The sequence below is a fragment of the Micromys minutus genome, assembly GCF_963924665.1.
Source record: "Micromys minutus genome assembly, chromosome: 13".
In the NCBI taxonomy this organism is placed as follows: domain Eukaryota; kingdom Metazoa; phylum Chordata; class Mammalia; order Rodentia; family Muridae; genus Micromys; species Micromys minutus.
In genome coordinates, this window is record NC_137982.1 from 48,680,941 (window position 1) to 48,699,906 (window position 18,966).

Genomic DNA, 18,966 nt, shown 5'->3' on the forward strand with positions numbered 1-18,966 from the left:
TTAGAGGTGAGTAGAATAGGTTCCAAGAGCCCTAAGCAAACTATGGACGCTTTCCTTGTGGCTATTCACTTCAGTTAGGCCATGGGAATGCTCACAAATTCTCATTTCATTTCAAATAGGCGACATGTGACACAAGTTCTATCCTGGACATTGGTGTTTAAGGGCACCAGTGAAACCATGCAGAATCCTCTTAAAGAACCAAACAAAAACCGTAAGTCATGAGAGAATATGGATTCATTTCAAATTTTTAGTACAAGTTGATTTGTATCAGCTTATTACCCATTTACAGTAAAGAAAGCGCCCAGAGTCAGAACTCCATAAACACACTCATCATCTTTGTTAGGTTAAGAGCCACTTTGTCCTTCCTAGAAAAGCAGTCAGTGCCAAATACTCGGTGCTGGGTACCCTGTGGGTAGGGAAACCTAACAACAGCCTTAAGATTTCTAGAGCTATTTTCCCCTCCCAGAAGTGATTTAAAACACCGGATTTACTAAATGACAAAGATCTCTCAACTCGATCGCCACCCTATCATGGTGGGTTCTAAGTGTATCATGGCCTGCAGGGATCTCATACCTGGGACATATTCCTCCTGCTCTTCAGACTCCTCATATGCCACCTCACGCTCTGCGTATTCTTCGTACTGGTCATATTCCTCAGTGGGTTCGTACTCCCCATATTCTTTATACTCATCATAGTCTTCATAATCTTCATATTCCTCCTCCCGGCGTTCAGAGACAGTTTCTTCTTCTCGGGTGTAAGACCATTTCTTCTCTTCTGTTACAGTTACTTCTAGAATAATATTGACACCAGGCAGCATTTTTATTTGAGGCCCATCTAGTGACTACACACATGCTATGATTTCATTCCTTTATGACAGTCTCCCAACACTGGCTGTGGGTGACCTTGGCTCTCTTTTGGTGGTAAAAGTGTCATAAAATGCACATCGACTAGTTGAGATGTCAAATGTTCACGTGCTGGACTCCGGTTAGTGGTGAGCAAAGAATTGAGGGGTTAAACGGACCACTAGCAGACAAGGAAACACACAGCTTTATGCTTTAGATGACCGAATCAAAGTGCAGTGTACCTTTCGTGGGTCGGGGTTCTCTCTTTGGAACTTCGATGGATACCTTTTCTTCTTTAACAGCTCTTTTTCTAACTTCGGTCACTTTAAAAGAGCAATGATTAGAAGTAAATTTAAGAGCCTTGGTATGAATGTGTTGAGAGAAGAACAACCCAAGAACAAAACCACGCATGACACTCCTTTAAGCTTTCACTAAAACCGTGAGAAAAGTCAGTGGGCCTAAGAGTCCCCATCGTTCCATACACCCGAGAACACCTCTCTCCAGGCTGTTTCAGGTTTCAGAGACACTGGATAATCAGGTGGGATTTATGGGAGAATTAAGAGAGATAAGCTACAACAATGAATGTCAAACTGAATACAACCTTTTGAAGGAACTTGAACTTCACAAACAATATCTGCACCCTGACTCAAATACCCCCACCCCACCCCCACCCTAATCCACTGGGACAATGCAGAAGAGTGAGGAGTTAAAGACATCAAAACTGTCACCAAAGTTTACCACATAAAACAAACATTCAGACAGACAGACGACTCTGAGATGGAACGAACAGACATATCAGATGACACATACATTTTAACATCAACTCTGCATGTTTGCAGGTGGGGTACAGAAAGGTTCTTTCTGCGGCTGGAAATACTTAGTTTTGCAGTGATGAGGGAAAGCTGGCTCCTCCCACCCTTGCTGTGCATTTATGTCACGTTCCCTGCCAATCTCAGGACCTACAAGCTTCTCCCCACCCCTTTAAAGTCTTATACCTTTAGCCGGTGGCTCCGTCTCTCTTCGAGGTTTGAGTTTGGGGAATTTTTCTTCAGGGACAACCTTCTTAGGTTCCTCTGGCACTTTAAAGACAGATTTAACTTTAAAGAATTGCTTTTCTTCATTCAGACCACAAACAAACAAACAAAGAAAAAAAAATGTACACACCGCAGAGGAATGACACAAACATAAAAGATTCAACCGTCCCCAAACCAGACATTCTGCAATATTTTACAAGAAGACAATGACCACCCACCACTCCGTGCCCCTTTGTGGGGGCATTTATAAAGAGAGAAAGACAAGGCAATGCTGGCGTATGGAAAGGCTGCTGTACCTCTCGCTCTCGGAGGCTCCTCTTTTTTAGTTACAGCCACAAGAACTTTTTCTTCCTGGGTAATTTTCATGTGCCTTTCGGTCACTTGGAAGATAATTTTAGAATTAGTATTCTATAACATTTAGAGTAGAATACACAAACACAAACAAAAATAGATGCACACACATATATACATATACATACACTAATACACATATTCATATACACACATATATACACATATATACATACACTAAGACACATATTTAGATACACACATATACACAAGCCAGAAAGTACTGTGGTTTTAGAAGAATTTATAAGGCACACACAGCTAAACACCACAACAAATAAGTAATACTCCATAAAGCCATAACACAGCACCATCACAGACACAATTAACAATCTACATGGAAGAATTAGGACCCAGTAGATGGTAACTGGAGGAAGAAAGGAAGATAAGACTCTAAGCCCTTTACCTTTGGTCGAGGGAGGTTCTTCTAGCTCAACCACTTCTGCAGGAACTTTCCTTTCTGGAACTGGTTTCTTTGGTTCTTCGGGTGCTTTGAAAACATCAGGATGTGTGGTCAAATGTGACACAAAGAGTGCCAAACCTATGCAGCTACTTTCTTCCCCATAGGATAAAGATCTGAGAGAGTATCAATTTACTATCAAGACAGGGAATGACGTATCACCGAAGAGTAAAGTGGACCCCAATATACCTTTGGTTGGTGGCACTTTTTTAGGAGGTGGTGCAGGAACTTTCTTCTCTGGTACAGTTTTCTTTGGTGGTTCAGGAACTTTGAAAATATCAAGAATAATAGCTTATATTCTTTTAGGAAGCATCATTATTTGGGGGCCACAAGTCCTTCTTTGTAAAGATCTCACACATACACCAACATGGATGACTGTACTAACAAAGTGTTTGTACAAATTCTGACAAATGATGCACAGAGGTGCTACCAGACACGTCGGACAGACAGCATTGCACATCTGCGGGAGAGACCGTACCTTTAGTAGGTGGAGGCTCCTCAAGTTTAGCAGGAACTTTTGGTTTGGGTATAATTTTCTTTTCATGTTTCTCAGGCACTTGAAAAGATTATAAAATATACTTGTAGAAAATGTACATTTTTTTCAATAAACATGTAAGGGGCCTTTTTATTAGTCATGCTATCTATTGTCATATGGATTGTAAATTATATATAGGAGAACATAACAAATGCAGGGATAAAATATTTAGGAGTTGGTATACCTTTGGCTGGTTCAACTTCCACTCTCTTAGAGATAAAGTGCATCTTTTCTTCCACAACATATTCCTCGGGCTCTTCCAACACTTTAAGGACATTGAGTTCAAAGAAGGAAAAAAAAGATGTAGACATTTTTTCATGTTTGATTTTAACCATAATTTATCATTTCAGAACAATATTCTACACTGTCAAACTTTAGCATTTGCTAAATCCTTGACTGCTTCCATTTAACATGCCAGGAGAATATCTGAATCAGAGTTAATGCTGTAGTCAAGAGTGCTGGCCTCATTATCTTGTTCTATATCACAAAGACAGCAAGGCTGCGGTTCACAGGGTAACAGACGTGTACATGATGAAAACACCAGTTCAAGCAACTCAACAAACAGCACAGGATTTGGTTTTGCTTTGTTAAAAAAAAACCCTAACATTCTGGGTTCGAAGGCAGAAAGGCAGAAACATAAACTTAAGAGTAAAAAGCAAGATAGTTCATGCACCCACTCCCAGTTTTGTGGGGTAGCTGAGCTAGAAGAGACAAGAGACTTCATGTGATTTTTTTTTGAGCCTATGTGTATAAAGTTTACTACCGAGTGATTATAGAAAAGGTTAATTAAAAACACCCGTGTTGTCTAAAATGAAAAGAAGCTCTGGGTCCAGCCATCTTTTCAGCTTAAGCAGACACAAGGATCCCTGAACATCTTGCTCTTCCTTGCTTGAGTTGGAAGCACCGAAAGTTTATAGAGCATTCTGAATCAAAAGCTGAAATGGTCCCAGACCTAAGAGATGAGACGTCCCACATGTGTGCTTTGTCTGACTCCCCAAACATTTCTCAGAAGGACAGTCTAGGTTTCCACTAGGTTCCTGGCCAGGCCTACTTCTGTGGTCTATTCTAGGAAATGCAGCTGAATGGTTAGGTTTGTCTGCAAATCATGGCCTACCCTACTGCGTTCTAGATTAGTCCACTAAGTTTGTAAATACTGGATTTCAAGTGGAGTTTTCTTCGTGAAGAGTCCTCTTTTACTAGCTAGAGATGTACTTGAGAACAAGTGGGGTACTCAAAATCTATTCAACGTTAGGGAGGGAGTCATGTTGGTAATGAATGTCCCCACTTCCCTTGAAAACAGAGCTACCCTTGTCCCCTATAGGAATCTTCTTTTGGATATACAGCATTAGCCAGACTGTGGGGTTTTCACAGGGAACACAGTAGTGCTTAATTTGGCCAAAAGGGAATCACAAGAGTAAGTTTACAGTTCCAATTGTTAAAAGCATCAGAGAGTTGTCTTTATAGCTGATGGAACATCTGAATTCGTCTGCCTGATCACAAATACTATGTGATTGTTTTTCTCTGTATGTGGACTTATAGGGAAGCCCCTTCCATTCAATAACTTTTGACAAATATGCCATTGACTTCTAGAAGTTTGTGTATCATACATTTCCCTGTTTCTTTTTAAAAAGTGAACATGCGAATCAGGAACTGGACAGTCCATTTAATAATACTCCCATTTGTGTGCTGTGAAAAACATGATTTGAGAGACACCATGTCTATACCAGATAACCAAGGTGAAGTGTCTGCCAGCCTACCACACTGAAGCCAAGGCCTCATAAAAGGAGACCTCATAAAAGGAGATGCCCACATGAGGATGGCCAACCCCTTCCACTATCTGGAACCACAAAGCCATTACCTCTGAATAGCTAAAGAGATGGAAAAAGACTTCATGGGGTGTGCTCTTGAATCATTTATCTAGATTAAGGCACCTGCACTAAAGCCAGTAGATGGATCTGTGCCATGCCTCTTGGGTGACTTCGATGACTATCCCTACAGCAATCTTCCCTCACTTAATTTCTGCCAGTTACCTTCATATTCTGTGATCTCTGCTTCCTCCTCATCTCTTTCCTCTTCCCTATACACCGAGACAGACACTTGTTCCTCTTCTTCAGAGTAAGTCCATTCCTCCTCTGTAGATGGGTTAAAAGATAAGATTGTTTTTAGACTCAGTGATGGGCAGGAATACATCCAGTGGCCATGTGTTCACTACAAATGGATGAAGATTCTTCTATCTGCTTAGGACATGGGGCTTTCTAACAACAAGAGGGAAAGAGACAAGACAAGAGGCAACTAAAGCCCCAAACTAAGAGAAATACTTGAATTACATATACCCCATAGCGTCTAAATTAAAATGATTTCCTTTTAAACACTTTATTCACTTTTATAAGAATGACTCAAGATCAAAGTAGACACAAAAGATAGTTCCAGAAGGTTACCACAGATGTATTTCAGTACCAACACAAGACGAAAACAAGTTCTCATGAAAACATTTACATCCTAAAGAGGAGAGACTCCTTGGAAAGAGCTGTTCACAGATGCCTCCCTTCTGGCTATATACCTTCATGCCGCATGAGTTCCACTCTCTGAGGAACTGCCACCGATAGTTTCTCTTCAGCAGCAAATCTTTTCTCTTCTACAACCGTTTTCTTAGAAATGTCAGCTTTAAGAAAACATCAAAGTTGAAGCTTAAAAAAAATCAATAATTACACCAATCTCCCTTCTCCCCAGAGTTTGGGAAAGTACCCCACTTTCATTAGCAAAGTGGATGAAAGACATCACATACCCCAAGGACACACACATGAAAGTCTCTCAGAAGCAAGACATAGAGGGAACACACACTTGACCAACGTAGCAAGGAACACTATAAGATTTCTTTAGAAGACTGAGACTAATCCTACCTCGGGGAGGGGCTTTCTTAGGAATGGGAGCTGGAGCAACCTCCTCGGGAACAGGTTTCTTAGGTGGCACTGGCACTTTAGAAACATTATGCATAGTTAGAGTTCTGATGCTCTCTCACCAAAGCCCAGCACAGAGCCTGTCCCCCCCAGTGTTCTTCATGTACCATGAAGCTCACTAGTCATTCTTGCTTTGAAGTATAACATTGCAGAAGAAAGCTGTTGTGAGACAGCTGCTAATACCTTTTGGTGGCGGGACTTCCTCTTTTTTAGGAACAGGTCTTTTTTCTTCAGGAACTTTCTTCTTGGGTACTTCTGGTACTTGAAGAATAACATTTATATATATAGTTTTAAAATCTTATAGGCAAATGAACATAGAACAGGCAGGCCCACAAAGAAAGACATGCAGTTAAAGAAGTTTGGAAGAAAGACATGGTTACTTCGGAGAGATGCGATGAGGTACCTGCTGGTGGTGGGGACTCCTCTCTTTGAGTAATGATGGTTATTTTTTCTTCTGTGACAACTTTCTTCTGCACTTCAGGAACTTGAAAAGACATTTGAGGAATTGGGTTTATATTTTTCAAAATAGCTAATATACAATTATTTGGAAAGAGCCCAGACAGGTAGACAGTTGGGTCTTGTTGTCACTGACCATAGCATATCCATTTTGGATTAAACAAACTAGTTAACAGATAAACACACAATGTTTTGCACTGGAAACATAAAAACTGGGCTACTTCTCTAAAGCAAGTAACCCTACCTTTAGGTGGTGGGGCTTCCTTCTTCTTTGTCACAGGAACAGGAATCTTTTCTTCAGGAACCGGTTTCTTTGGAGCCTCTGGGACTTAAAGTTTTAAAATAGCAGGTCAGTACAGGCTTGTTTCACTTCTGTGAATGGACAGAGGCACGTGTCCAAAGCAACACACAGTGCATTGACGTTATAGACCGTTCACTGGTGTAAGGAGAAAGGTCCTGCTTTAAAGTCACAGTATAGTCACTGTAACACACAATGCTTTAGAAGGATTTAAAAGATTGAGATGTGTCATGAAACAGAAGTGTGTATAGAACTAATCCTGTATGTTATAGAGTTCATTCCTATATGTTAGTATGTTTTTTTGTGTGTGTACATGTGCACAGTGTATATTGGTACATGTGTGTATGTGTATGTTTTGGGAGGATAAAATGTCCTTGGATGTTATTTCTCAGGTGCTATTTCTCACTGTTTTCCTTTAAGACATGGTTCTTCACTGGCCTGACCTGGCCATGGAGGCTATACTCACTGACTAGTGAGTCCCCAAGGAAAGCCAATTGTCATTATTCCCCGACCCTCAAGTATTCTGGGATACAAGTGTTCCTCTGTGTCTTTTATTTATTCTCTGTAAAGCAGGTGCACAATTTCCAAGTATCAAACATGGTCAAGACCACCATTTTACTCTTCACCCTTCTCAGTATGATCTGGTGCAAACAAATCAGTCAGGGATTATATCAGTAATGGAGACCATGGGTAGAGTGTGTAGGAAAAACATCTCTTCATATACTGTCTTGAAAGAGGGATAATCATGACCTTTCTAAATTACAATGTTATGGTAGAATAGTTATACCCATGTAGCTGTCCCCTGCTGACCACATTCTAAGTTTCTGTTGGTTGCCTAAAATAAAATAAAAATGTAAGACAGCCTCTAGAGCAGTTCCTTCAGTGGGACAGTGTACCAATGGCTATGAGGACCTCTATGTCATAAGATGTTGTGAAAGTATGCACAGGTGTTTTTCTGTAAGAAACTCTGTCATTTAGAATATACTCCTAAGCATTTATAGTAACTTTAAAGAATGTCAAGGTACACATGGGAAAAAATTGTCAGAATTCTGTTCTCCCCAACTGAAGACTCACCATATTCACTGCTGCCAACCCTCTCCCATTAACTCAGGCTCCCTTACCCTCATCATGGGCATACAACAATGTGTTAATGAAGAACACACACACACACATGAGTGTGAAAGAGAGATGTTTGGTTGTATAAATGTTTCACAAATCCTTCTCAAGGATGATATTAAACATTTAAGGTTTGACATAATTACTTCTTATAACACTTTTTGGGGCACTGCCTTAGGAATGTTTAGAACAATAAATAATATATAATAAGGGTACATCCCCAAAGTTGACATACATGTTTTAAACATGAGGAACATGCTGAAGAGATGAGGGACAAGGACAACATAGCACAAATGAAGACTGTGCAAAGCAGAGCCCACCCCTGGGGGTGACAGCTGTCTCCACCAGCAGTTCTGGATACCTTTTGGAGGAGCAGTTGGCTCTTTCTTCTTGGGGATGGGAACTGGCTTTTTCTCTTCTGGCACAGGTTTCTTGGGAGCCTCAGGAACTTTAAAGATAACGTTGAAACGGTGTTTAATGTTACCGTCTTCTGAGACATTTAAGATTATAGAAAAGCACAAAGCCCCCATTAAGAGCTTAAGAATCAGAAAGTAGTTTAGTGTGCTCTGCTTGCAGCTAAATGGAATGCTTAGTATGTCAGTACCAGATAGGCACCACACACGTGACATGGGGTAGACAAGTATCCAGTTAGGATGGTCTGGCATCTAAAACTGTTATTAACATATGTTACCACAAGTTAATGAAATTGATAGATGGAGAGTTAAACATATGAGAGACTGTTTACTGACAACAGTTCGTTAATACATAGGCCTCACATACAAAAGATCTAAAAGAAGACAGAACCCAAGAAGTGTTAATCTACCTTTGGCTGCTGGAGGTTCCACCTTCTTAGGAATGGGAACAGGGACCACTTCTTCTGGAACTGGTCTTTTAGGTGCTTCGGGGACTTTAAAAGAAATGTACTGTGTTTGAGAAACTGCTTGTCTTGACAAGACATAGATTTTTACAAGATAGGAATAAAGAGCGGATGGTCCTCCTCTTTGTCAGTTGGATACAAGAGAATCATAGCTTAGAAGCCAAGACTTGTGGAGATGGCTGGATGGCCAAGTAGAAAAGGGACAACCGTGATTATCACTTTAATGCCACCGCTTTCTATAGTGGAAGAACAAAGAACTTGCTTTGTTTAAAGTCAGTTGGATGATACCAATTAGGTGATATTAAGTGTCTTATCAATTTGGCTAGGGAAAGAGGATATAACTTTGGTGTAGTCTAGAGTTCTCCCTCCATCCTTCCCTTCTCCTCCCTCCCTCCCTCCCTGCTTTGGTTCCTTCCTTCCATACAGGGTCTTACTATGAGGTTCAGCTGGCCTGGAACTTACCTATGCACACCCGACTAGCCTCGAATTCATGGAGATCTGCCTGCCTCTGCCTCCCACCACTGGGATTAAAGATGTGTGCTACCTTGCCCAGTGGTTACTGTATCTTCTGATTTCACTGATACACTCTGTTGACAGTATGACTAGTACTTTCCAGTTCTGAGTTAGAAAGATTTGGCCAGTAGGCAGCCATTATATTGTATCCTTGCTGCACAAAGAGCAGATGGAGACAAGCCCAGAGACAGAGAGAGTAAGAAAACGCAGAAAACCAGAAGTTATACATTTTTTTAGTATTAAGGAATTTCTAATATAATTTAAATGATAAATTTACAAAACTGAGTTTTTAATACTTCTGGCATATTAAACTCCTAACTGAGAAGATTCTTCACATTTTAAACAAGGCTTTGGTGAGCTGATATGTGGGCCTTCCTCACATCTTAGCTCCAAACACACATGTCATCAGGTTGAAGTCCCCAGAGACAGGGAATGGAGTCCTGTGCTTTATTCCTGTGCTTGGCCAGTCTACTCTCACTCCAGGGAGTTCTTTGTCCTTCCAGCTAACTGTGTAACTAGTCCTGTACTTAGTATCAGTACAGTTACATACTGACCATGAATTTTAAACATAGAATGAATTACTGATACCTTTGGCTGGTGGTTCAATCTTTTTGGAAACTGCAACTTGAATTTTCTCTTCAGTGACAGTTTTCTTTTGTACCTCAGGGACTTTTAAGAAAATATACATCTTAATTACTGATAGCTCATGCTGAGGATGACAATTGTAATTTACTAAGACTATCAAAACAAAAAAACATTAATTAAAGGCAACAGATGTGAAAGGAAAAAGATAACAGAGAAGTACAAGGAGACAGAAAAGCCCATCACACATTAGGCAAGAAGGGAATTATAAACCTGTTTGTATTTTTTTATCTGAAACTCTGTCTTCAGCTCTCAAATTCAAAACGTCCATATACCTGTGACAGACACCTCTTCCTCTGTGTGAGAAGCAAAGAACATCTTTTCTTCAGAGATGACCATCTTCTTGGTGTGCACAGCTGGTACTTTAAAAAGAGCATTGCCTTGTTAGTAGTTCCTTTTCCAGGACAGGACATCAGGTGAGACACAGATCGTATGCCATATGATGGTATACAACGTGCAAATCCTTAGACACAGACTGAGTGGGTTAGTGTGATAGGTTAAGAACAACTTCATCGTCAAGGAGAAAACAACTCATGTTTTGCTCTGTCTGGACAAACAACCCATGCAGTCTCGTATCAAGTACTATTAAATGAAAATCAAATAGCCACAACTTCTTCACATACATTGTGCCACTTCCCCAAATCTATTAGGATCAATGTATATAAATGGGAAATATTACATGCAATGCAATAATGTAATACACTGCATGGTAAAGTTAGAAGATTACTCATTAAACACAAAACCTTCCTTAAATTAAAAAGAAAGTCATTTCTAAGCAAGACCGAAAGCAAAAATAAAAGTTATTGAATTATACATAGGTATAATCCAAAATCAAATGTGTACTACAGAAACTGTAATGTATTCATGGTGCTTCTGAATAATTTAGTGATGTCTGTTCATATATCTATATGCAGAGATTACAATAGTTGGAGCTTGTAGCTTAACATAAAGATGTATACCTTTCACTTCAATTATTTCTTCCTGCACTGGAGTCCGGGAAGGTTTTTGTGGAACAATCTTCTTGGAAACTTCAGGTACTTTAAAAATATGTACAAATATATTTGTATTGTGAAGGATATTTCATAGCCCAAAATTTCAAAAAAAAATGTCAGTGTGGCTAACTATATAAATAGCATGTGAGCATATATCAGAGAGCAGATGACTTATGTACATGTTACTAGAAAGTTCTTTAAATGGCATCGATACCTTTGGTGACTTGAACCTTTTCCTCCTCCATTCTCCTGGTAGTTTTTTCAACTTTTTCAACTACCGGCTTCTTTACAACTGCAAACAATTTGAGAGAAATTGCAGTACTCTTAGAATTTCTATTAATCCCTTCTCTCTTGCTCAGTACATACACACACACACACACACATATGTAAATATGGATACAGATATACATGAGAGTTTTAGAGACAGGCAGGTTTGGTGTTTTCAACATCAAGCACATGTTCCCCGAACTGTTTGTATTTATTTTAATCTTACTGTAACATTTTTTCATTTTAATATTTTTCTATTTCGAGTAGATGTAAATTCTCAAGAGAAAATTCATAGATAAAATAAACTCAGAGAAGTTGTGCCTATTGGATTTAACTGCTGATCCTTGCCAAACAAGCCATGAAAAGGACAGGAATACTCTGGCTTATTTAAATGATTCTAGCCACATACCTTTGGGAGGGGGGACTTTCTTTTCAGGCACTTTGGCTGGTATTTTCTTCTCATGTAATTCTTTAATAATAAAAAAAAAACATAAACAGATGCTTAGATCAGCCAATAAGCTGTGTGGGTTTGTTTTGTTTTTGTTTTTTGTTTTGTTTTTTGCAGATGATAAAAAGCTAAGAATAATTTTATATTGTGTAAGAAATTTGTCACATTGGGGAATGTATGACCAACATAACTCTAATTCAGAGTTTTGAGACAGAATTAAGTATCAAGGCATCTGGGGTGTAGCCCTTGTACTGGGATTAAGTGGTTCGACCTGCAATGAGACAACATCATCTCACCCAGAGATGATGTCTTCTCTAGAGATCAAAGGATTAAAGACCCATAGCCTTGGAGAAACCAAAATGATCATCTTTGCTTTCATGCCCATCATACATCAAGAAATAACATCAAAAGGAGCAGAAATGAGATGTAGAGGAAGAATGGCCACCCAGTAGATACATACCTTCATGAACCTCCTTCTGAACCTGAATTATTTCCCTCTCATGGTAAATCTCTTCCCATTCTTCTTCCCCTTCATCATAGCCCTCCTCTCTCTCATAGTATTCCTGTCCTTCTTCAAAGTCTTCCTCCCATTCCTCGTGGACTTCCTTTTTAGCTTCCACCTTGATCTCCTCATAGTCTTCATCTGGTTCTTCATAATATGGTTCTTCATATGGTTCTGTGTAGGGCTCCATTTCCAGCTCCTCATAGGGCTCATCCCAAGGCTCTATGTGAACTTTCTTTTCGTAGACTGCTTCCTTTCGTTCATACACGGCCTCTTTTTCTTTATGAATCTCTTTCTTTCTGGTGATGGTTGTTATTTTTACCTCTTCAGCCTTAGAGGACACATCAATAATTTCAGATGCTAAAAGACAAAAAGAGTTGGGGGAGGGAGAGAAATCATATTAATTACACCCATTGGAAAGCTTTATCCAAGGGAAATACACAGTCATTCAGTACCAGGCACTGCAGATGCTGTGGTGGTGTTAGGCTGATAATCTCTTATGGTTTGCTTTGTATGGGTTCTATTTTATCAACTAGGCAACAGGACAGAATCAAGATGCTCTTTGCTCTTGATTTGAGGATTTTATTCTAGTGTCAAAAGGACGGATTCAATAGGTAGCTTCAAAGTGCTTTCCCTTCTATTGTTCTATGTGAACACCAGTTTGGAGGCTTCTAGCAACTCCCCATGAAGCATGAAACCAACATTACTTATAAACCCGTAATCTCTGTGTGGATCATAATGTAAAGGTTAGAAGGGCTCTTCCTCCCTTTCCATCCCTTCCTTCCCTTTCCTGGGAGGAACTCTAGAAAGTAAGTATTGTTTCCAGCCCTTTTCACAATGGCCGAGAGGACTTTTACAATAACCTGGAAGTCTAATATTTAAGAACAGTAAGAACACATGCAAACTTCAGGGGTAAATTAAAACGCTCAAGAATTCCTTTTTACCTACCTTTTGCTGGAATCATGGGAGTAGGAGGTGGTGGCTTCTTGGCAACCTCTGGGACTTCAAAAAGAAAAACAACAAAGCGCATGTTTACATTTACACGGTGTGTTGTCTACTGTGTGTTTAGTATCTAGAGCGCCACCGTGATCCTTTGCACGTGAATGATTCCTAATGGAGCATCCCTTACAGGAGCAGCACACACAGAGCCTCCATCATTTTCAAACCAAACTAATTTGAGTTGCTATGACAATCAGAGTAACCAACCTTCTGGAAGCTGGGGTTTCATTCCAGTTTAGGCTGGTTTGAAAGAATTCTCGTGTTGGAGAAATAGCAAAGGAATGTGTAAGGGGTCTAGTGTTTAAAACTCATGCCTCTGTTCTTTTCAGTTATTAACTTTAAAGTTTACCAAACCCCGGTGCTTTCAAAATGACCACTCACGGAAGCCTGCCTGTGTGTTGGCCTCTGGGCGGGAGGTTGCTGTGCTTTCCCTGTGTCAAGAGGGTTAGAGCTGCCTTTTGTTCACACCAGTCATCTAAACGTCTTCCATAACCCCTCTAAGATGTACATTTCTCCTAACAGTGCCATGGTAAAAACACCAAGGTAAGAACACCAAGAAGGATCCTGAGTTGGGTTACAGGAGGAACATGTAGCACCGGCCATTGAGCTCCTTCTGGGAGGACTTGGTCAAGAAGAGCAGCGGGGTCTCGATAGGAGGGTCTCCTTCAAGTCATCGGCTGTAGACAGCAAGCATTCTCTGTGCTGTCCATTGCCAGAGGCAAGCGTGGACTTGGGAAAGTAGACATCCAGAGGATGAGGGCGGTGAGGGGATTTCCCACCCTGTGACTCCAGCTCTTGCCCTTCCTGGCTCCTACCTTCTTCGGTTTCCACAGCGAAACCTCAAATGCCATTTCTTGAGTAAATTTTTAAAATCTGACTTTTAAAATTCGTTATGTTACCTGGTGGTGGCGGTGCCTCTTCTTTAGGCTTTGCGACAACTTTTTTGGTGTCTTTCTTCACACCCTTTTTGGTCACTAAAAAATATAAAAGTCAGATATAAGTAAAGGTTTGCAGGATGAAGACAAGCTGAAATAAATGTTATTGTGAGATACTTGCTAAAATCATGTTTGGTAGAATTATACTGTGGTTCTATATGTCCATCAGTTGTATGATGGGTAAGAGTCAGCATTATCAGATCAGGAGGGGAGCAGGTACACCCTCTCCTCTGTGTTTTATTTGGGTGTGGAGATCAAAATTGTAAGGAGAAGAACAAATGGAACAGAAGAATTAAAGTCCAACTCATGGCATACGTGTGGGTGCAGCTGCAGTAGTAAGGAGGTATATATTGGTCATGGCTTTGAACCCTATTGCCTGTGGCTGTTAGCATTTGTGAACAGGGAACACCCTGTGAATTTAAAAATCTGATTTAACCTCATGGGTTTTGCAATGATTACCAGCAGTCATGTTGACATTTCCATTTAAAGGACAAAGGCTTAAAAAAAAAAGAAACTACTGCTTCTGACCACAGAAACATCATGGAATCTAATTTATGATCATTTCTCTCTGTGCCACAAGTACATGAAACTTAGTTGAGTATGCTCACCTAAATTACAAACACAATTCTATCTTTTATTGAAAGTCTATTTGCCACAAAGTTGGATGAAAAATACTGAGTTTCTTTGGGACTGGCTGAAAACTAGATCAAGCATTTAACATCAATTGCAGTGGGACTCAACGTCATGTTTTAGTGGCCGTGACCAGCCTATGGGAAAACATGGCTTCGACCAGTAGATGTTTTCTGGCTATGCTGAGAGAATTCTCCTAGTGACTTTGAACTGGTAGCCCTAGGACGTTTCGGGAAACCTGCTGCCTGGATCGCAGAGCTTCAGGGTGCAAGCAGAACCAGAGAGTTGCTTAAGGAATGTTGAACATTTGAGACGGTCCATTCCTTGGTAATCTTAAGGGCTTGTCTGTTCTGTTTTGCTTCTGAGACAGCGTCTTATCCTATAGTTCCATCTGGCTTGTCTTAAGGACCTTATGTTTGTGGTAACTGTCCTGTCTCTGCTTGTTCTGAGCTGGGAACTAAGCTGATCAGTTTAGATCTCTTTACTAGTTACCTCATTCCTTAGTTAACACAATCAAACAAATCTGCACAGGAGACCCAGTCAAACACGGCAAAGGTTTCTCAGCAATATCTTCGCATAAGTAGCAACTTACAAAGAGTCGTTAGGAGTATCATCGAAGAGAAAACAAACCACAATTTTCAGTTTCCTTCTCAACTAATATGGTATGTTTCCATAAGCTACCTCACTAACTGGTTTTATTATTATCATATTAATCATTAGGCATAATAGGTAGCGGCATTAAAATTAATTTTAAATAATATCTAAGTAATTCATTTGAAGTATCATAACATTTGGGTTAATAACATAAAAATGAACATAGCATTTGGGTTAATCTGAGAACTTTGAGAATTTCAAACCATGTAGTAGGAATAACGTTTTTTAAGTCAGTTTAACTTCTTGACCACAAGAGGGAGCACAAGCGACATGAAGTCACATTTTCAAGGCCAGCCCATGGAATTCTGAGTTTGATCACTTCAGTTGAGCTTAATACCTTCAATTCGTTTCGCTGGTGGCTTCTTCTCTTCAGGTAAAGGCAGCAAAAGAGGGATGGAAGGAGCAACTGCAGGAGGGATTTCTGAGAAGAAGAAAATATGTATGCGTCATGTTTTAACTTCCTGTTTGTTGAGACATCTCGTGCATTTTGTTTATTAATTCAAGGGTTGGATCAGAGCAACTGAGAAGCAGGTATCCATTTAAAACGTTAACAATGTTTCTTCTGGTTCCACAGTGGAGACGGTGAAGCAGCTATGCAGATGCTAGGGCTGGGGTCTTACCTTCTGGTGGGACGGCTCTGATGGGCATGGTTGGGATCGGAACTCTGGAATCGGGAATATCTGCAAGAAATGCGTAGTGCTGAGTACTGGGGAGCTCACAGCTCATGTTCGTTGTTCCGTCACTCGCAACAGCCCCTCAGGCGTGCAGGCAGGATGACATTCATGCCATTACACACGTGACACACAAATTTGCTGCTCATGAAACCTTGCTTAATTCTGTATCCCCACTATTTGTGTGTTCCTAATAACAACATCACCATCTCCTTCTCCCCAAATCCATAAAGCATAGCGTTATCCTGCCCGAAACTATTTTACCAAATAGCCTTTTGCTGGAAAGAGAAATGCTAGCTCCGAGTATTTTAACCGGGCTTCTGTATTTATAAAACTACACCGAACGTACTGTAAGCAAAAGTTAAGTAATAGTAGTTATATTATTATAAATGGTAAGAACTTACCAGGAGGCTTCATCTCAAGTTTTATTTCTGCAAAAGAAAAAGAGAGTGTTTTTATGTGAAGAACTGTCTGGGCAAGATGCTTGCTTTCAGGACTAGGGCGTGTTCTCCATGTGGCCTACCCTCACCTTTGGTCGTTAGGTACAGTTCTGCAGTGCTTCTTGCTTCTCCTCTCGGCTCCAGCCGAGCAATGACTGAGTAGACCCCTGGAGAGAAGAACCATCCTACGTCAGTTAGGTTCCTAAATCTCTTCTTTAGTTAAATATAAAGCGCTCATGTCTACCTGCCTTTCCTTTTTGTTATAAAGCACATCCCAAAGGACGGAGGGTGTAAGCAGGAAGGTAGAAATATCAAAGGATAGGTGTAGAGTGAGGGCTACAGTCACTGTCAAACTCCCCGTGCAGTTACCTTCATCATCTGGGGTCACATTGTGGATTGTCATGTAATGGCAGCGGCCGTCATTTCTGAAGTTGTATTTCTGGCTCTCAGTCAGCTCTGTTGGTCCTTTGTACCAGGTCACGATGGCATCATCAAAGGACACTTCACACTCAAAAGTAGCAGACTGGTGCTCGCTCACCACAATGTTCTGTATGCGCTTGGTAAACTGAATGGGCTCCGCTGTTTGAATACAAAGGATGCAAAGTTAGATTGCGTAGACAGAAATCTCTGTTGCTGTGACGTCTCTCAGATACTCAGAGCTCTTGGTGGTCGAGCTGGGGTTTCATTGTGTGGCCCAAGTAGGTCCCCGTTGCCTCGGTCTTTCAAGTGCTGGTGAAATTATAGGGTGAACATGTGTACCACCAAACCCAACCCAATTAGCATTTGGGGGGTATTATCATTGAACCTGGGCCTTACAAAGAAGTGCTATACCATCCCTGTTCTTTCTTTCCTTCTCTCTCTTCTATCTCTTCTCTCTCTTTCCTTCTTTCTTGAGATGAAGTGTAGCTAAAGTTTTCAGGCTAACATTAAACATTCTATCTTCCTGCTTCAGCCTCCCAGATATCTGGGTTTGCAGGTACGTGTTTGCAGATACCGTGCTTGGCTTCTATTTTTATTTACTTAGAGAAGAATCAGAAACCAAAATGCAAGTGCCGAACAATAGTGACACATTCTTATATTAGTAACAAAACTATTTCCTTTCTCCGGGCCATTCCTGAGGAATGACTAGTAGAGAGTATAAAGAAATGCCCAGGGGTCCTTAAAATATTCATATGAAAGAAACATGACAGGGAGATTTGAACCCAAAGTCAAATTAAATTTCTAAAGCTGTTCATGAAATAGAAGGTTCGTAATGGGGTAGACATAAACAACCCTACAATCAATTCCTCTGCAAACCCTTTCTTATCTCAAGAAAATTATTTTTTTTGTTGTTGTTATTTAGGATCTAGAATTTTCTTTTCTATAAAGATTTCCCTGGGGAATGATTTCAAATTCAAAAGGAAATTTGCAATTCTAAATTTCGGAGGACTCTACAGAGTTCAGAAACCCACTTTTCAAGCACAGGTAGATAAACATAAAGCTCCCTGGGGGGCAGCAAGTGCTTTTAGGAGCTGAACTAGGAGTGAGCAAACCTCCCCTCAGACTTCTGTGCAAGTCGGAGACTACACGTGTAACAGCAGCATGTGCGTCCTCGGTCAATGATACTCTGGTGAGCCTTGTCATTGATGAATATAGCTAAAACATTTACTTATCTAAAAATGACCAGCACTTAAAACTTTACTCCAACGCAAAGCTATTGAACCTCATTTTCATCTTTAAAAATGGGGCACTAATATTCAGTGCAAAATAATCCAGAAACCTGAAATACCTCTGAACATAAGATTAATATAATTTTAATAATTAAGATGGTAATAAATAATGATACACGGTAAAAAAGCTATCCCTGGATAGTTTAAGGTTAGTTCCCTAAAACTTAACAATTAAGAAATTATATATTATTGTTCTTGAAGTCAGAAATTTTATTTCAGGGACTCAGACAGTAGGAATAGGGTCTGTAAAGGAAATCAATATTTTTTAAAAAAGCCATTACTCATCAAGTATGCTGTTAATTTTACCTATAGGATTCCATACCCCCAATGTCAAAGAAAGTCCCCCCAAAAGTAGCAATTCCTAACCGCAGATCCCTTAGACTTATATTTACAGCTTCTTGTCTTTCACAAGGTTTTACTCTAGAAACCATAGTCATAAATATAAAAATTCTAAACTTTATCTTTTAAGAAGAAACAACCATTAAAAAAAAAACATGTATTAGTCTAGATTAAGATCCTGTTTTTGTCTAAAAGAAATGCATATTTGGTTGGGTATTGTCATCTTGAACCTATGAGTTTTGACACAGGGACAAGTGTGTCACCTGTGTGTGAAAATGAGGACACACGGGCTCGTTGGGTTT

The 18,966-nt window shown here is 40.1% G+C and overlaps 1 protein-coding gene across 4 annotated transcripts in view; it reads right to left on the reverse strand.

Moving 5' to 3' along the window:
* Positions 1-18,966, reverse strand: part of TTN (titin) — a 266,446-nt gene that overhangs the window by 143,747 nt on the left and 103,733 nt on the right. For 3 of the 4 annotated variants that reach the window (XM_080927461.1, XM_080927459.1, XM_080927463.1), the window contains 29 exons: positions 16,986-17,195; positions 16,706-16,783; positions 16,581-16,607; positions 16,126-16,185; positions 15,843-15,926; positions 14,186-14,260; positions 13,236-13,289; positions 12,246-12,647; positions 11,747-11,806; positions 11,285-11,362; positions 11,038-11,115; positions 10,354-10,440; positions 10,025-10,105; positions 8,870-8,953; positions 8,408-8,494; positions 6,877-6,960; positions 6,580-6,660; positions 6,360-6,437; positions 6,120-6,194; positions 5,780-5,881; positions 5,250-5,351; positions 3,404-3,484; positions 3,163-3,240; positions 2,874-2,951; positions 2,631-2,714; positions 2,173-2,256; positions 1,838-1,921; positions 1,085-1,165; positions 574-789 (listed from right to left, as the gene is read on the reverse strand). In XM_080927461.1, coding sequence (XP_080783587.1) covers positions 574-789; positions 1,085-1,165; positions 1,838-1,921; positions 2,173-2,256; positions 2,631-2,714; positions 2,874-2,951; positions 3,163-3,240; positions 3,404-3,484; positions 5,250-5,351; positions 5,780-5,881; positions 6,120-6,194; positions 6,360-6,437; positions 6,580-6,660; positions 6,877-6,960; positions 8,408-8,494; positions 8,870-8,953; positions 10,025-10,105; positions 10,354-10,440; positions 11,038-11,115; positions 11,285-11,362; positions 11,747-11,806; positions 12,246-12,647; positions 13,236-13,289; positions 14,186-14,260; positions 15,843-15,926; positions 16,126-16,185; positions 16,581-16,607; positions 16,706-16,783; positions 16,986-17,195 — 2,853 coding nt within the window. The remainder of the gene's footprint in view (positions 1-573; positions 790-1,084; positions 1,166-1,837; positions 1,922-2,172; positions 2,257-2,630; positions 2,715-2,873; positions 2,952-3,162; positions 3,241-3,403; positions 3,485-5,249; positions 5,352-5,779; positions 5,882-6,119; positions 6,195-6,359; positions 6,438-6,579; positions 6,661-6,876; positions 6,961-8,407; positions 8,495-8,869; positions 8,954-10,024; positions 10,106-10,353; positions 10,441-11,037; positions 11,116-11,284; positions 11,363-11,746; positions 11,807-12,245; positions 12,648-13,235; positions 13,290-14,185; positions 14,261-15,842; positions 15,927-16,125; positions 16,186-16,580; positions 16,608-16,705; positions 16,784-16,985; positions 17,196-18,966) is intronic. The other variant, XM_080927460.1, reaches the window with a different exon arrangement.